Source organism: Thalassophryne amazonica, chromosome 19 (assembly GCF_902500255.1).
Source record: "Thalassophryne amazonica chromosome 19, fThaAma1.1, whole genome shotgun sequence".
Lineage (NCBI taxonomy): Eukaryota > Metazoa > Chordata > Actinopteri > Batrachoidiformes > Batrachoididae > Thalassophryne > Thalassophryne amazonica.
The window spans coordinates 10,165,917-10,183,033 of record NC_047121.1 but is presented as its reverse complement, the minus strand read 5'-3'; the positions used below and the strand labels follow the sequence as shown (position 1 = coordinate 10,183,033).

General features: G+C 42.7%; 1 protein-coding gene across 1 annotated transcript in view; it reads right to left on the bottom strand.

Moving 5' to 3' along the window:
• kif6 (kinesin family member 6) overlaps positions 1 to 17,117 on the bottom strand; it is a 267,960-nt gene that overhangs the window by 184,428 nt on the left and 66,415 nt on the right. The window contains exon 7 of the mRNA XM_034159854.1: positions 3,960 to 4,166. Coding sequence (XP_034015745.1) covers positions 3,960 to 4,166 — 207 coding nt within the window. The remainder of the gene's footprint in view (positions 1 to 3,959; positions 4,167 to 17,117) is intronic.

The following is a 17,117-nucleotide window of genomic DNA, read 5'->3' as shown; positions in this document are numbered from 1 at the left end:
CCAAGCGCGTGCCTCACCGCGAAGCAGGTTTATTACATAAGCTACTTTGCTAGCATCAGTCGCGTACATGACGGGACGCTGTGCGAAGACGAGCGAGCACTGCATAAGAAAATCTGCGCACGTCTCCACACAGCCTCCGTACGGCTCTGGGGGGCTTATGTAAGCTTCAGGGGAAGGTGGGTGGGGTCGTTGGACGACCAGTGGAACATCGCTGTTACGCACAGGGTCGACGGGAGGGAGAGCCGCAGCGGCGCCCGGGGGGCGCGCTTCCACTTGTGCGGCGAGAGCCTCCACCCTGCGGTTCAGGAGGACGTTCTGCTCGGTCATTAAATCCATCCGAGTCGTGAAAGCGGTGAGGATCCGCTGCAACTCACCGATCACCCCTCCCGAGGACGCCTGCGCGTCCTGGTCTTCCATTGGCCGTTCAACAGCCGGTTGACGCCCCTCGGGATCCATGACGCTGGCCGAGATATCCTGTTGTGAAAGTGTAGGAACACGGACCCACAACAGGGGGCGCAAATGAACGGACAATGGAGGAGTCAAATAACACTGTTTTTACTGTTGCGAAACAGGCACAACAAACACAACCGATTACAATATTGAGTCTGAGTTCAATTACAACGGTGTCGTGTGGGCAGGCTCGACGATAGGAGACGTCTGTCCAAGTCGAACCGGAACCAACCCGATTTCCTCTGCCACCGAACCCCGGGAATACTGGAGCCGCCAAGTCCCGAATTCCCAGGTGGCCACTGCCTCCGCTCGTCGGATCCGGTACTGCTGGCAAGGAACAGAAACAGTCAGGTGTGGATGCAGCTGCACCCAGCAACACGGAGGGTGGAGAGTCCACCTCCACCTCTCGTCAACAACAATCAAGAAGTGTAGGAAGGTGAGTACTTATCCAAATGTTGTCCGGTAGTCAGCTGTCCTACAAATAATCAACAAGAATTACAACTTTAGTCACTCGTATGTTTGGGCGGAGATTGTTACCTCTTTGATAAGGCGATATCTCGGCAAATGAGGTGGAGATGCCGTCCTGCTGATATACCTCCCTGTTGATTGGAATCAGCTGTCTCCAGTGATGGGTGACAGCTGTCATCCTGGCTGCTCCTGTAAGGCGGCAGCGCCCTCCGGTGCCTGGAGCCCGCACTCCAGGCAGGGCGCCCTCTAGTGGTGGTGGGCCAGCAGTACCTCCTCTTCAGCGGCCCACACAACAGCAAAGGTGGGTGGGAGTTCACACCCAAATACACACACACAATCAATCATACAACCAAACGGCAGACACACAAACACACACGCGCGCGCATCATTAGCATTTTTAAACTAGAACTACAAACATTACTTCCCCTCACTGAAATAAAAGGCAAGATGAACATTTGAACAAGCAAAATTTAATTTTAGATTTATATGATGGCCAGTTGCGGCTTGTTGAGGTGTAATAAATATTAAAAGTTCAAAAACATATATTGTTATATATTTTACACAATCTACTACTGTGTAAAATGCACAATAGTAGATTGTGCATTTTGCACCAGTCTGAGTTTCATAGTGAGTATATTCTTTCACCAAAACAGATCAAATCTAGGTTTGCATCTCAAATGTACCATCTGGCAATCTGTAGCTAAACTTTCAATATTTTTCAGATTATAAATTGCACAAGAGTACAAGTCACACCTGTTAAAAAAGGCCTCTTGAAAAGGAATAACACATGCATAAGTCACACTGGAGTATAAGTTGCATCTGTTTTCAATATTATGAGCTCATTAATTTGGGATTTTTGTGCACTGCTGAAGTGTACTTATTATTATATTAGTACTATTATGATACTAATATACTACTATTACAGTGTATTAGTAGTATTTTATATTAGTAGTTCTTATCATTTATTCTTTCAGTATTGCAGTTTATTCTGTTTAGTGTTCTGATTTCTGTGAAAGTCCTATATAAATAGTTACTGAAATTACTATTATGAATAACAAACTCATAGTTTTTCGGTATATAAGTTGAACCTGAGTATAAGTCGCAAGGCCGACCAAACTAGTAAAAATAACACCATGCTAAAATACCCTTGGCTGTATGAACATCGTGTTCTGTATAATTTTCAGTTGTTTAAGTATTAGTTTCCAAAAATTGAGTTTGAGCTAGCAACCAGACTGTGCCATCACAGTGCAGCTCTACTCTGGCTGTCACCCCCGCCACTCAAAAACTAAACTGAATGCTAACATCTGCTAAATGTCTTTTACATCACTTCAAAGGTATTATTAGGTTCTAAAAACAGCATTTTCAGTTTTAAAAGTGTTTATTTCTCACTAGCTTTTACATAATATATGACAAAGAGGTTACATTTACACACAACTGAAACAGAGTTTCCATGTGACGTCACCACGCTAACGTCCGTGTGATCATGCCATAAAATTAGGTACTTTTTAACCTCTTAAAATACCTCTTAAAATATGTCAAGGTTAGCCACCTTCAAACTTATCCAAGGTCTGTGTCCCAAGGATGTTCCTTGTCAATTTGAAGACTGTGGCAGTAACAGAACTGGACTTATGCTGAACACAGACAGACGGAAGAAGGACAGACAAACAGACAGATGGATGGACGCCAGATCTTCGCAGTACCTGATGGCCATATGTTGGCCTCGGGTAAAAAACCAGGACTTGAATGACTGGAAAATACGGAAATCAATGAGAAAGTTTATTTACATTTAGTGAGGAAAATGTGCATATTTAACTCCTTCATGACATTTATTCAGAAGCAGCTGACTCTCAAGTTCTTCATGCCTCGTATAATAATGTCAATTTGCCCATTAGCTTCTGCTCGCTAATGGAGTGTTTCTGTTATAAATGATGCACCAATTAAATTCATTTTGCTTCTCGTTGCATAAAGCAGTAATGTCTTGCGTAAAAAAATCAATGCAACTTATAGACCATTTTACTTCTTGTTGTATGAAGCAGTAGCACCAACACAACTAACTTATGAATTTCCTCTCCATGACACGTTTTTGGACACATGCGACTAATGCTCAAGTGTGACATAAATACGGAAAATACCGTAGGCTCTGAAGAAGCACTGCAGATACTCATGCTTGTGTTCATTAAGCATTCACAGAGGTAGGATGGCAGACTTCCAGGGTGTGAAGCCAGACTATTTCAACTGCCGCGTGCCAACACAAGTGGGACCAAATCCTGTTAAGAATAACCATTTAAAGCAAGTTTCTTGTGAAAAAGTGGTGTAATAGACCTGCAGTTGCTAAAGTTGAGGCGGTCGTGTTTTCCACTCCGTGGTACAACATGTCTTTTATTCAGGCACATAGGGACTATACCCGTCTCCCCAATTGAAACAAAGATTGTTTGTAGCATCTCAATGCACCTGAAGGAATTCCGCTCCAAAACACCTCCTGGAGCTTTCCTCTCTCACAGGTGGTTTACTGCCTTTGCGATCTCACATTTATATTTGTTGTTTCACATTTGACTCAGGAATCAGCTACAGCAGGGGTGGCCAAGTTCGGTCCTCGAGAGCCACCTTCCTGACACTCTTAGTTGTCTCCCTGCTCCAACACACCTGAATCCAATGAAAGGCTCATTAAAAGTCTGCTAACAAGTCTTTCATTGGATTCAGGTGTGTTGGAGCAGGGAGACAACTAAGAGTGTCAGGAAGGTGGCTCTCGAGGACCGAACTTGGCCACCCCTGAGCTACAGGAACACTAGCATCAGAGATACCTAACATCTCAGCCGGATGACCAGCTTTATAGAACTGATCAAAATAGGCAGATCAATGGGACAGTACAGCAGTAACACTGTCCTATCAGAGCCCCTACGGTCAATCAGCACACCCTACACCCTCAGATAGCCAAATATCAAATTTCTTACATCGATTTAGTTTCATTATTTACATCGTTTGTTAATATGAGCTCAAATGTGATATGATTTTTAGGAAAATTCAGACCTAAAAGTTGTTACCTGCTCCAAGTAGTGGAGAGAGACATTGATGTACTTGGCCTCAGTGAGGAGACGTCCATCCACACCAGTTTTGCTAACTCTTTCGGATCCAGCCAGGTCAACCAGGTGGAGTTTGGAGCGCTGTAGTGTGGCTGAGCCTGGCTCTCGCCTACACAAGTGCAATGTGAATATACAGTGGGAACGTGTGGATGCCTGGTTCATTGGAGTCTGGAGACAGCAGAAAAATGGGAGAGTAAAAAGCATTGTGACATTACATATTGAAAACCCATGTCTGCTATCTCACATTCATCCTGTGTTTGACCAACAGTTGCCAACCTACACTGCCTCAACATGTTACCTGAGATTTGGCTGCCGTTTACTCTCCAGCCTACTTGGCATGTTTGCGAGTTGCATAGTGACCCTCTGCTGACTTCCCTGGATGATTCACTTGCTGTGTCCCTCACAGACACAGTTGTTTAACAGACTGACTTCCTGTGACTGACTCCTCACCTGTATCCTCAACCATCCTCATTGCCTCTTTCCATGGATGGCTTTGTTATATGGGCTATCTCTGAGTATGTTGACTGTTGTAGTGACATCACTTTAATAAAACCAGTTTTTACTGTGAACCAGAGGTTTTCCCCGCTGATGACTGCTCCGTCTTACCCTTACAACAACTGACTATGTGCGAGCCCACAAATTATATAGAATCAAGTGGATGAAGTAGAACAAGGAGAATTTTACTTTCTAATTGCAGTACTGTTTTTCTTTCTTCTGGCTTTCAAAGCTGCTCAACATAATATCATGATACACATGGCATCAGTCTGTCGAATGGTGAGTGTGAGATTTTCAGATGGTCAGCGTAAGGAGCAGAGTGTGATTCACCCTGCACAGACGCGCTTTATTACTCAGACAGGTTTACTCACAGGCTGTGCACAAACACAGGAAGTAGCAGGCACTGATCACATCTCATCTTCAATGCTATTTTTAAACAGATGACTGCAGGATGAAATAGCCGCGGCCTGATAACATAATAATTTAACTAGATTGGGATCAAGTTTGAAATTCTTTTCCTATTTTGTAACACTCCAAGGCCATTAATTTGAGCCGTCTTAATGACTCACTTTTCCTCTTTGAAAATAAGATCACCGACATTCCATGCTATTTTTGTTCCAAAGATGCTAACTTGTTGGTATATTTATGCCAACACCTGCCTGCTAACGTTGTGACAGCTCTTGACAGATCTTCCACCACCATCACCTATGGCTGTCATATTTTTCTCCTCACTCTGAACATGCCCTTCTTTACTCCCAAGGGCAGCACTTAAAGTCAGACAAAACAGAATTTAGATGCTGACAGGGGATAGAATACCTAATGGGATAATGGGTCAACGTTAGGGGTAGTGCATCCAGTTTGAGAATCAATCGTTTTAACAATTTGTTAGGAGCCCACATGTCGCAATCACAAATTACTGCACACGATTAGCTGAACACACACTTGACAATTTGTGTCACAGCAAAATCTAAACCACAAGGATAAATGAATTACCCTGAATAATGTAAAGTCACAGATCTATGGATGACTACAGTAAAGCAGGGCTCGACGGTAACGCTCATCCGCTGATGCCCCTTACCTGCCTGACATGGCAAGTTGACTTTTAGCCACATTGTGAATGAAATCTGGTCAAAAATCAACATATTTCAGTAATATTGTTGCAGCAGCAGAAGTGTTTTTCTGATCGACTGTTTTAGGATAAATGAACCCGATTCTCTAATCGTGCACGCTCCTCCTCACCTCATCTCTGTGTGGTGTTGGAGTGAACAGGCACACAGCTCTGCATTCAGCACAAATGTTTTAAAAGCACATTATTACTGCAGGTTACCCGATTATCGGATAGTTCTGGCTCAAGTTGAATGCTGATGCGTAAATTTTTAAAACAGATTGCTAGTTCCTTCAACCGTCTGTGACCAGAGCACTCCGCCTCTCTCTCTCTCTCTCTCTCTCTCTCTCTCTCTCTCTCTCTCTCTCTCTCTCTCTCTCTCTCTCTCTCTCTCTGTGTGTGTGTGTGTGAGAAGCAAGTGCAACTGCACTCTGTCTCAAATTTCAATACAAAGTTGAACAAAGAGAAAAAGTCTGAAAAGCACAGCATTGATGAAAATAATAAATCTTCCAGTCGCCGTAGCTGCTGTTACATTACAGAAATTAACAGTTAAATTTATAGGTGAAAAGGCGTTTCCTCCTTTGTTCTGTGCGATTGAGGCGTGGCTTAAACTGACAGGAAGAGGAAGGGGCAAGAGGAGGGCACAGAAGAAGAGGAGTAAATTAATTTGGGTAACTTGCCATGCGGCAAGTAGATCTGACCCGACCTTGCCAGGCATGGCAAGTAAGCTCTAGGGCTAAGTGTAGAGCCCTGTAAAGTCGAGCACCAAAGGCCACATCTACTAGACAATACTTGTCAAAGGTCAAAGCCAGAACTGACTGTTTCTTTCATGCATGAAGCCACAGAGGACGTTTGTTCAGAATGCTAAGTCAAACCGGCACAACCAGTTTCTAGTGGTCTTTTCAAATATGACACCATGAAGTATCTTGAGGAAAACTGGTGCTTAATGTACAGTAGATGACTATAAGGGGCAAACTTGTGATGCAAAGGCAGACAGACAGATATGGAAAAACGTGGTCTGTTCAGGTCGTACTGTACATTCCCACGAGAAAGGAAGCACAGAAAAGGCCGGATAAGAGGAAATGTTTTGTGTTGAGGATGCAGGAAGGGTGAAGAGTTGAAAAGGTATATTTTACTTCCTGCCCAATAAAACTGAGCAGAATGCTGTCAGTTCTCAAAGCGAGTGACCTAATGAACTGTTACGTGTGGTGTGAAAGGATGAGTCATCTTTAACCACATGGCTGTGAGCAAGAGAACGACAGCATTAATGTGAACTTCACAAGAGGTCTATATGGAGCAGGACCTTCTGGGATGATTCTGGCAGTGATAAACTGAGAGTGTTGATAGCTCTTTGTTTGGTTGAGGCTCAGAGAGACTCTTGTGAAGAGGTAAGTCCCACTGAGCACCACTTCACAAACGTCTCTGTGTTGGTGGACTGTGTCAGGGACTCCCCAAATGCATTTTCCAAAATCATCAACAGAATAATATAACAACTAAGAATGTCTTTCTATTTCAATAAAAACAAAGACCACGCAGCAGGGGACACTGGGAAAGAGCCCTCAGTGTGTACATCATGAATACAGATCATTGTGTTTTAACAAAATGATGTATCACTGTGAATTGCAAATTGAGTATTCGCATATTTTACATAATTTATCATACACGAAAAACAAACATGTGGCACATTTATTGTCAACCTTTGAAAAATTTACAATACAAATCATCAGTTTTACAACCAGATGTCTTGAGACAAGTCAAGGATTGAACACCTAAATCTCAAGATGGCACATAAAAATTTTAGCTGCTGTCATGTTCAAAATTTTGATCATGAGCAAAAATTCTCATAAGGGAGTTTTTCCTTACCACTGTCACCTGTGTGCTTGCTCTAGGGGTTGGTAAGGTTAGACCTTACTTGTGTGATATATATACAGTGAGAAAAATAAGTATTTGAACAAACTGCGATTTTTCAAGTTCTCCCACTTAGAAATTATGGAGGGGTCTGAAATTTTCATCTTAGGTGCATGTCCACTGTGAGAGACATAATCTAAAAAAAAATCTGGAAATCACAATGTATGATTTTATTAATAATTTATTTGTATGTTACTGCTGCAAATAAGTATTTGAACACCTGTGAAAATCAATGTTAATATTTGGTACAGTAGCCTTTGTTTGCAATTATACAGATCAAACGTTTCCTGTAGTTTTTCACCAGGTTTTCACACACTGCAGCAGGGATTTTGGTCCACTCCTCCATACAGATCTTCTCTAGATCTTTCAGGTTTGGAGTTTCAGCTCCCTCCAAAGATTTTCTATTGAGTTCAGGTCTGGAGACTGGCCAGGCCACTCCAGGACCTTGAAATGGTTCTTACGGAGCCCCTCCTTAGTTGCCCTGGCTATGTGTTTGGGGTCATTGTCATGCTGGAAGACCCAGCCATGACCCATCTTCAATGCTCTTACTGAGGGAAGGAGGTTGTTTGCCAAAATCTCGCAATACATGACCCCATCCATCCTCCCTTCAATACGGTGCAGTCGTCCTGTCCCCTTTGCAGAAGAGCACCCCCAGAGTATGATGTTTCCACCCCCATGCTTCACGGTTGGGATGGTTTTCGTGGGGTTGTTCTCATCCTCTAAACATGGTAAATGGAGTTGATTCCAAAAAGCTCTATTCTGGTCTCATCTGACCACATGACCTTCTCCCATGCCTCCTCTGGATCATCCAGATGGTCAATGGTGAACTTCAAATGAGCCTGGACATGTGCTGGCTTGAGCAGGGGGACCTTGCTGCCCTGCAGGATTTTACACCATGACAGCATCATGTGTTACTAATGTAATATTTGTGACTGTGGTCCCAGCTCTCTTCAGGTCATTGACCAGGTCCTCCTGTGTAGTTCTGAGCTTTCTCAGAATCATCCTTACCCCACAAAGTGAGATCTTGCATGGAATCCCAGACGGAGGGAGATTGACAGCCATCTTGTGTTTCTTCCACTTTCTAATAAATAATCATAACAGTTGTTGTCTTCTACCAAGCTGCTTGCCTGTTGTCCAGTAGTCCATCCCAGCCTTGTGCAGGTCTACAGTTTTGTCCTTGGTGTCCTTCGACAGCTCTTTGGTCTTGGCTATGGTGGACAGGTTGGAGTGTGATTGATTGAGTGTGTGAACAGGTGTCTTTTATACAGGGAACAAGTTCAAACAGGTGCAATTAATACAGGTAAAGAGTGCAGAATAAGAGGGCTTCTTAAAGAAAAATGAACAGGTCTGTATGAGCCAGAATTCTTGCTGGTTGGTAGGTGTTCAAATACTTATTTGCAGCAGTAACATACAAATAAATTATTAAAAAATCATACGTTGTGATTTCCGGAGTTTTTTTAGATTATGTCTCTCACAGTGGACATGCACCTAAGATGAAAATTTCAGACCCCTCCATGATTTCTAAGTGGGAGAACTTGCAAAATCGCAGGGTGTTCAAATACTTATTTTCCTCACTGTATATATAATTTAATATATAAATATGTATATATGTGTGTATTTGTGCGTGTGTGTGTATATATATATATATATATATACACACGAGATCTGTTAGAAAAGTATCCGACCTTATTATTTTTTTAAAAAAAACATATGGATTTGAATCACGTGTGAATGCGTCAGACAAGCTTGAACCCTCGTGCGCATGCGTGAGTTTTTTCATGCCTGTCGGTTGCGTCATTCGCCTGTGAGCAGGCTTGGAGTGAGGTGTGGTCCACCCCTCTCGTCTATTTTTTATTGCGAATAAATGTCTGAACGATTTGGAGCTTTGCTGCATCAATTTTTTTCCAGAAACTGTGAGAGACCTCCAGGTGGACACCGTTCGAAAAATTAATATGGCTTTCAGGGACGATTTTATGGGGATTAAACAAATTACGGGGTGTTACTGCCCCTTTAAGGACGGCCCACAACTGCTGAGAGCGCGGTGCGCTCCCAGCCCCCATTGACAGGCTGACACCCCGCTGGAACAACCAGATCATTTCCAACGTGAAAGCTTTGTTGATCCGGGACCTCGTCTGACTTTCACAAAAAGGCAGAAGATGTGGACATCAGCACTTTATCGGCACATTCCACCGTTACAGGAGTTTTTTTCATGGAAAAAGAAGCCGAGGGACGCGGCACAAGACCACCTCGGTGTTGGTCTCTCAGGACAGCTTAAAGGTGGATTTCAGACGGCTATCGGTTGCTTTTCAGTCATGTGATTATCCGATTGTGATTGTGCATGAGCTGGACCTGCCCCAACATGTCCTGGAAGGCTTCATCACGGCGTTGCTTTGCACCGAGCGGCTGCACCTCTTTCCATGACAAAAACTCCTGTAACAGTGAAATGTGCCATTCATTTTTAAACTGGACGCTGTCTTGATCCGGTATGTCATCTGACTAGCACAGGAATTGTGAAAAGACGTGGACATCAGCACTTTTCCGGCACATTCCACCGATACAGGAGTTTTTTTCATGGAAAGAAAAGCGGAGGGACGCGCCACGGAGCCGTTCATTACACGGACAAAACCACCTCGGTGTTGGTCTCTCAGGACAGCTTTCAGGTGGATTTCAGATGGATTCCGGTTGCTTTCCAGTCGTGTGAATATCCGATTGTGATTGTGCATGAGCTGGACATGCCAGAACATGTCCCGTGAGGCTTCATCACGGCGTTGCTTTGCGCCGAGCGGCTGCACCGCGACGCGCGGAACTCCTCCGCACATCTGTCTTAATGTGCCGGAAAAGTGCTGATGTCCACGTCTTTGCTCCTGTGCTAGTCAGATGACATACCGGATCAAGACAGCGTCCAGTTTAAAAATGAACGGCACATTTCACTGTTACAGGAGTTTTTGTCATGGAAAGAGAAGCTGCTCCACCGCGCGTTGCGGTGCAGCCGCTCGGCGCAAAGCAACGCCATGATGAAGCCTTCCAGTACATGTTGGGGCATGTCCAGCTCATGCACAATCACAATCGGATAATCACACGACTGAAAAGGAACCGACAGCCGTCTGAAATCCACTTTTAAGGCGTCCTGTGAGACCAACACCGAGGTGGTTTTGTGCCGCGCCATGAGAGGCACGGTGGCGCGTCCCTCCGCTTCTTTTTCCATGAAAAAAACTGCTGTAACGGTGGAATGTGCCGATAAAGTGCTGATGTCCACATCTTCTGCCTTATTGTGAAAGTCAGACGAGGTCCCGGATCAACAAAGCTTTCACGTTGGAAATGATCTGGTTGTTCCAGCGGGGTGTCAGGCTGTCGATGGGGGCTGGGAGCGCGCTCTGGGCGGTCCTTAAAGGGGCAGTAACACCCAGTAATCTGTTTAATCCCCATAAAATCGTCCCTGAAAGCCATATTAATTTTTCGAACGGTGTCCACCTGGAGGTCTCTCACAGTTTCTGGAAAAAAATTGATGCAGCAAAGCTCCAAATTGTTCAGACATTTATTCGCAATAAAAAATAGACGAGAGGGGTGGACCACACCTCACTCCAAGCCTGCTCACAGGCGAATGACGCAACCGACAGGCATGAAAAAACTCACGCATGCGTACGAGGGTTCAAGCTTGTCTGACGCAATCACACGTGATTCAAATCCATATGGTTTTTTAAAAAAATAATAAGGTCGGATACTTTTCTAACAGACCTCGTATATACATATTCTATTTCTACTTCATTTTCTTATTTTATTGTACTTTTGCTAGTATTATTATTATTATTATTGCTTATCTTTGCACACGCTGTTGATGAACATTTTCCTCTACTTGCACCCATCTTGTGTTTTTAAGAGCTGACATAACATGTGAATTTCTCCTCTGTGAGATCAATAAAGTTTTATCTTATCTCTCTTATCTTAAATATGTTTTAAACCATTCGAGTCATGTATGTCCAGAAATAAAGTCATAATGTGGAAGCAGGTTTCATTACGGTCATTCCTTCGAGAAGCTGGGGACACGTAAATATAAAAATCTAAAACAGGAAAAATTACAGCCCTGGATTCCAAGTAATAACAAAAAATATACATTATTATTAACCAAAATGTTGCTCTGCTATCCTCAATATTCCAATATTCTAACATTCCAAAACCTCTAATCACACCTTTAGCACCGAGAAGCTGTATCTATATACTAAGTGTGGAGGTCCCATTTGGAGGTCCTCAAGCTTCTCTGAATCTGCTCACATCACACATCATCTCTATGCTCTCGATCTTCCCATATCCTCTGTAGTTATGGACGCACATCATGTTTCTTTCACAAATCCCCTTATTTGCCCACATTGTGCAGTTAATTAGAACCACTGATCTGTGATATCCCGCCAATTTCCACCAGTTGCCATTTTCGCCTGGCGAGTATGAATCCATCCAGTTTCCATGTCTGACATTCAGTGTATTGTCACTGATTTTGTTGTCCGTATTTCATTAAGGTAGATCATTAAAAAATATCTGAAGATGTTTTCTAGGGCAAAAACATCCACAGATTCCTAATCTGCCATCACATTTGTGCCAGGTATTATGATTCGGGCACTACGGGCCCCGTTTTGACGCCAAAAATAGGGTTCAGGCAGGCCCCCTCCAAAAAATTCATAAAAACACTATAGTTTTTACAGTTGCTTTTAATTATTGTAAACAAATGTCAGCATGTTTTTATTACACCTTCTTTCCAATCTTGCCTTGAATTTTGTGTATTCTTATAATTTATTATAATCTCATTCCCATCATACTTCAGTATACAGTAGGTGGCGCTGTTGATGCTGCAAATGTCTTTTACTGCCACCTGGTGTTGTGATAGATAAATTTTATTGACAACTTCATAACATAATCAGAAAAAAATAAAAGTTAGATCCATTTTCATTACACTACAGAGTCAGTAATTTCATAATTATTAGGACTTAAAAAAAGATTAAGTTTAACCTGATGCTGCGTTTACACATAATGACAGCATGTCACGAATGCCACGAAGTATACATTCTTGGGCGCTGATCACGAATGTGACGATTTGGGGCAGAGGCGCCAAGTGTCCTCAGGAACTGCTGCAATCTATTACCACATGTTATGATTAACGGCACGTGTTGCTGGCGAATTATCAGGAACCATTACGCACGGTCACGAATAATGTTCCGCGTTGTGCGCTATCGCATGTAACAATGCATCGTTAAGTTCTGTCACATTGTGAATGAGGTGAATTGTCTCCACACACACCCCCATATTCATCCAACCATCAGTTGCTGAACAATTCAGATCCCTCCAATTTTGAATCAACAGCCACAACAGAAGAACTTTGTGACTGCATGCTTAGTTGGGCTCTGTGCCATGGAGTGGTGCAGAAAGGAGGAGACTGAGAGCCAGATGTGTGGCTCCATGCGGCTCTCGTCTCGCTCGTTTTCCCAAACATCAGGCGCAACAGCAGCAGGTGGAACACCTGCAGAAGCGGGCTGAGGAGCATTGGAACGAAACTTTTAGCCAACTTGGCGTCACTGTCCTTCTTCATACTGCAGAAATGAAACTGAATGCGGTGCAGGATTTAACTGTGTGCACGTCAGAGAAGAACGTTGTCACACTCTATTAAGGATCACCACTAATCAAGACAGAGCAACACGCTCAGTTGCGACCTCCATGACATGAGGCAAAATGAGGGTGGTGCATGACATTCATGGAAGATTTGTTGACAGCCAAAAACATGCTCCACGAAAATCACAAATATCGCGCACCAACACGCATTATTAAGAAACCTATTCAGATGCATTAAGTTATGTTAACAATGTCAGGAATGTGCCAAGAATGACGCAAATATGACATTCGAAACGCGTCCTGCCTATGTGTAAACGCAGCATTAAATAAGGGCTCAGGGTGTCTGTTATAGCTGCTACTTCAAAATGCTTTAAAAGCTTTCTTTTGGAAGCTAATACATTGTCTCAGTATACTGCTGCACACTTTCCTGGGTCAGTGACTCACGATCAGTACACTCATCTTCACCGTCTGAAGGACAGGTACTTTGCTAGTTCTTAACTACAATTGCAAACAGGAAAAGCTTTAACTATACAACACAAACAAAAAAGGTGATGGAAGTTCCTTCTTCAAACCAAGTGATTTGATATTTGAAATTCACATTGTGAAAAAGGCACAGATTACTGGATTTGATTTCTAAGACAAAGCACTGTGCAGCAGAGCGCTGCATTAATCCTGACCAAATCAGCATCTCCCTTTTTATTTTATTTGTAATTTTAGTCAAGATGACTGTTCCCTGTGTTGTCCTAAAACAGACCAAATTACAATGTGGATAACTCTATTTGATCCTAAAGTGTCTGATGAAGAAAATCTATTCAGGGATGCATTTTCTTGCAACTGTTGTTTTGGAGCTGTTGAGACCTGCATGCACTTTATTTTAAACCAAGATGACTGTTACATGTGTGAAATTCACATTATTAAGTTAAACATCCATCCATCCATTTTCGATATCCGCTTACTAAAATTAAGGGTAACGGGGGCTGGAGCCTAACCCACCAGTCAGGCGGGAGGGCGTGAGGCGGGGTATACCCTGGACAGGGACGCCAGTCTATTTCAGTGGCACAGATAGACAGACAAACACATTCACACACTCCTACACTCAATTTACAGTTTCCAATTCACTGAACTTTCATGTCTTTGGATCTGGGCGTTAAGCCGGAGCACCTGGAAGGAACCCACACAAACACAGGAAGAACATGCAAACTCCACACTGAAAGGCTCCAGGTGGGAAGCGATCCCACAACCTTCTTGCTGTGAGGCAGCAGTGCTAACCACTAAGCCACCATGTTGCCAGTAACTTGAACAGACGTATAATGTAGATAACTCCATAACTCATATTTTGCAGCTGCCAACAAGTTTATCTCTCAACAAAGTAAAACCGAGTCTGTGCAAATGGGCTCCGAGGACTGGTTTATGAGAGATCTTAAAATCAGAGTAACAACTGCTATTTTTTTTCCCTTTGATCATTTCCTGCTTTGGGTCAAGGCCACCTAAAATTCCACAGGCACACCTTATTTGTGATTTCTGGCTATACTTCTGATGGGCACATGAAGGTTTTGAAGTCACTGAATGAGGTGATGGTCGAGTCAGGGAAGGTTATGGTCTAGAGGTGATGGTCTAGTGGTTAAGAGAATCCTTGGTTCAAATCCCAGCCTGATCGGAAAATCACTAAGGGCCCTTAAGCAACATCCTTAATCCCGTAGTTGCTCCTGGTGTGTAGTGGACGCCTTGCATGGCAGCAGCCTGACATCAGGGTGAATGTGAGGCATTGATGTGTAAAGCGCTTTGAGCGTCTGATGCAGATGGAAAAGCGCTATATAAATGCAGTCCATTTAATGTGTCGTGGACTTCAGTTTGGACTGTGTTACTAGAAGACCAATGAAATCTTAGTTTGAGTCTCCCATGTGCTCTCTGACATTTTGTATTTTCTTTTTAAGACGGTCATGTTATCTATTTGTGCCCTTGGACAAGGTAAAATTCTACATTGTCTCAGTCCACCCAGCTGTAAATGGATACCGACCTTGGCTGGAGAAGCAACATCCAGGATGAATAGCAGGGATAAGCAGAGCCTCAGGGCCTATAGAAGAGGTCCTCATAATATGCCCTTTATTTTGGCCAATTACAAGATTACAGCACTTATTGTTTTTGCACTATCCACAGTCACTGTATTTATTCACTCAATGCATTTTACAGGGTACATGCCCAGGGTTTTCCAAAGCCTAGAAAATTCATGTCACATGATACTGTAGTAAATAAAGCCTGTTGGATCCATTAACAATTTTGTTTGAACTGGTTTTGTCACACACCCACATCTTAACATGACTCTAAAATATCAGTTGCTCCAAATAAATAAATAACTAACAAGCCTCACACAAACCTGATTATTCAGTTCACTTTTACTGACAAACAAAAGTAAACACAGTGGCATAAGTTCTTTGTTTTAAACTTCATGTTGCAAAGCAAAGAGCTGACAGACCACATCTCATCAGCGTGGGGAGTCTGGGATATGAGTGCAGAAAAGAACCACCACAGCACAAACAAAAATTACAGAGAGAATGCTTAAGTTTACTGGGGGAAACATGGTAAAAAAGGGCCACAAAGACCCAAAATAACATTACAAAGGGGTCTAAAATCCTTTTCACCCCAACTGCAGAGATCCACAAAGATTTTCCATGTGGATATTTTAAATAATTCCACACTGCTGTTAGATGCTCATGGAGTGGAAAACACTTGTAGATGGTTGGAAAAGCTGCAGATATTTGTCTATAGAAAGTAATTGTTGTGGTCTGTCCCCTGTCCTTGTCTTATGTCCTGTCGGTTAACTGTTGTTGTGGTGTTTTGTTTTATCTTGTTTAATTGGTTTCTTTGCTGAGGGTTTTCCTTTATTTTATACTTTAGCCTTTGTTCCTATACCTCAGTCAGTCTTGAGTTCCTATTTAGTTTCTCTGCACACATCTTAAGTTTGGTAATTATTTATGTTTTTGTGTTAGGTGCTTTTCACCCCGGCTTCTTTGTGGTTTGATGTGTCCCTGTGTTAGTCAGTCCCTGTGTGTGTTTGCAACACAGTCTTAGGCTTTGTTTTCATGCTTCCATCATGAAATGAGTCACATTTTCGTGATGTAGTTTTTTTTTGTTTCATTTTACTATTTCTAACCCTAACCATAACCCCTACAGACCCCCCCCCCACCCCCCCACACACGCACACGCACACACACACCACCCCACATTTTGTGCTCCCGTCACAGAATGAATTCATGCTCCTATCGGGAAAGGGCATTTTGTGACAGTATCCAAACCATCAATTAATTTACTTTTCATGAAATGGTGTGAGATTGGGTTGGTGTTTGTAGGTATGGTCCAGTCCCTTGGTGTTTCTCACAGCTGTTCTGTCTCATCACAATCACCTCACCTGTCACTTATCTCATTACATGTCACTATTTAAGTTTGTTACTGTTCTGTGTTTAATTGCTGGATTATTCTGGTTTGCTGGAGTAATTCAGTGTTTGATTGTCCCTCCCTTTTCCTCTGAGCAGCTGAATTCATGCTCCTATCGGGAAAGAGCATTTTGTGACAGTATCCAAACCATCAATTAATTTACTTTTCATGAAATGGTGTGAGATTGGGTTGGTATTTGTAGGTATGGTCCAGTCCCTTGGTGTTTCTCACAGCTGTTCTGTCTCATCACAATCACCTCACCTGTCACTTATCTCATTACATGTCACTATTTAAGTTTGTTACTGTTCTGTGTTTAATTGCTGGATTATTCTGGTTTGCTGGAGTAATTCAGTGTTTGATTGTCCCTCCCTTTTCCTCTGAGCAGCTGACAACCTTTGTTCCTCATCATTTAGACTGTTCCCAAGTTTTGGATTCACCTTGTGTCACGGTAAAACAAACAATTTACTTCTTACTCCTGGTTGGTCACTTAAAAATTCATAACAGTAATATCTGACCAGTGACTTTAATGTCAATCTGAGGAAGACAGGACAGGAATTTATAACTCATTAAATAGAATCGAGCAT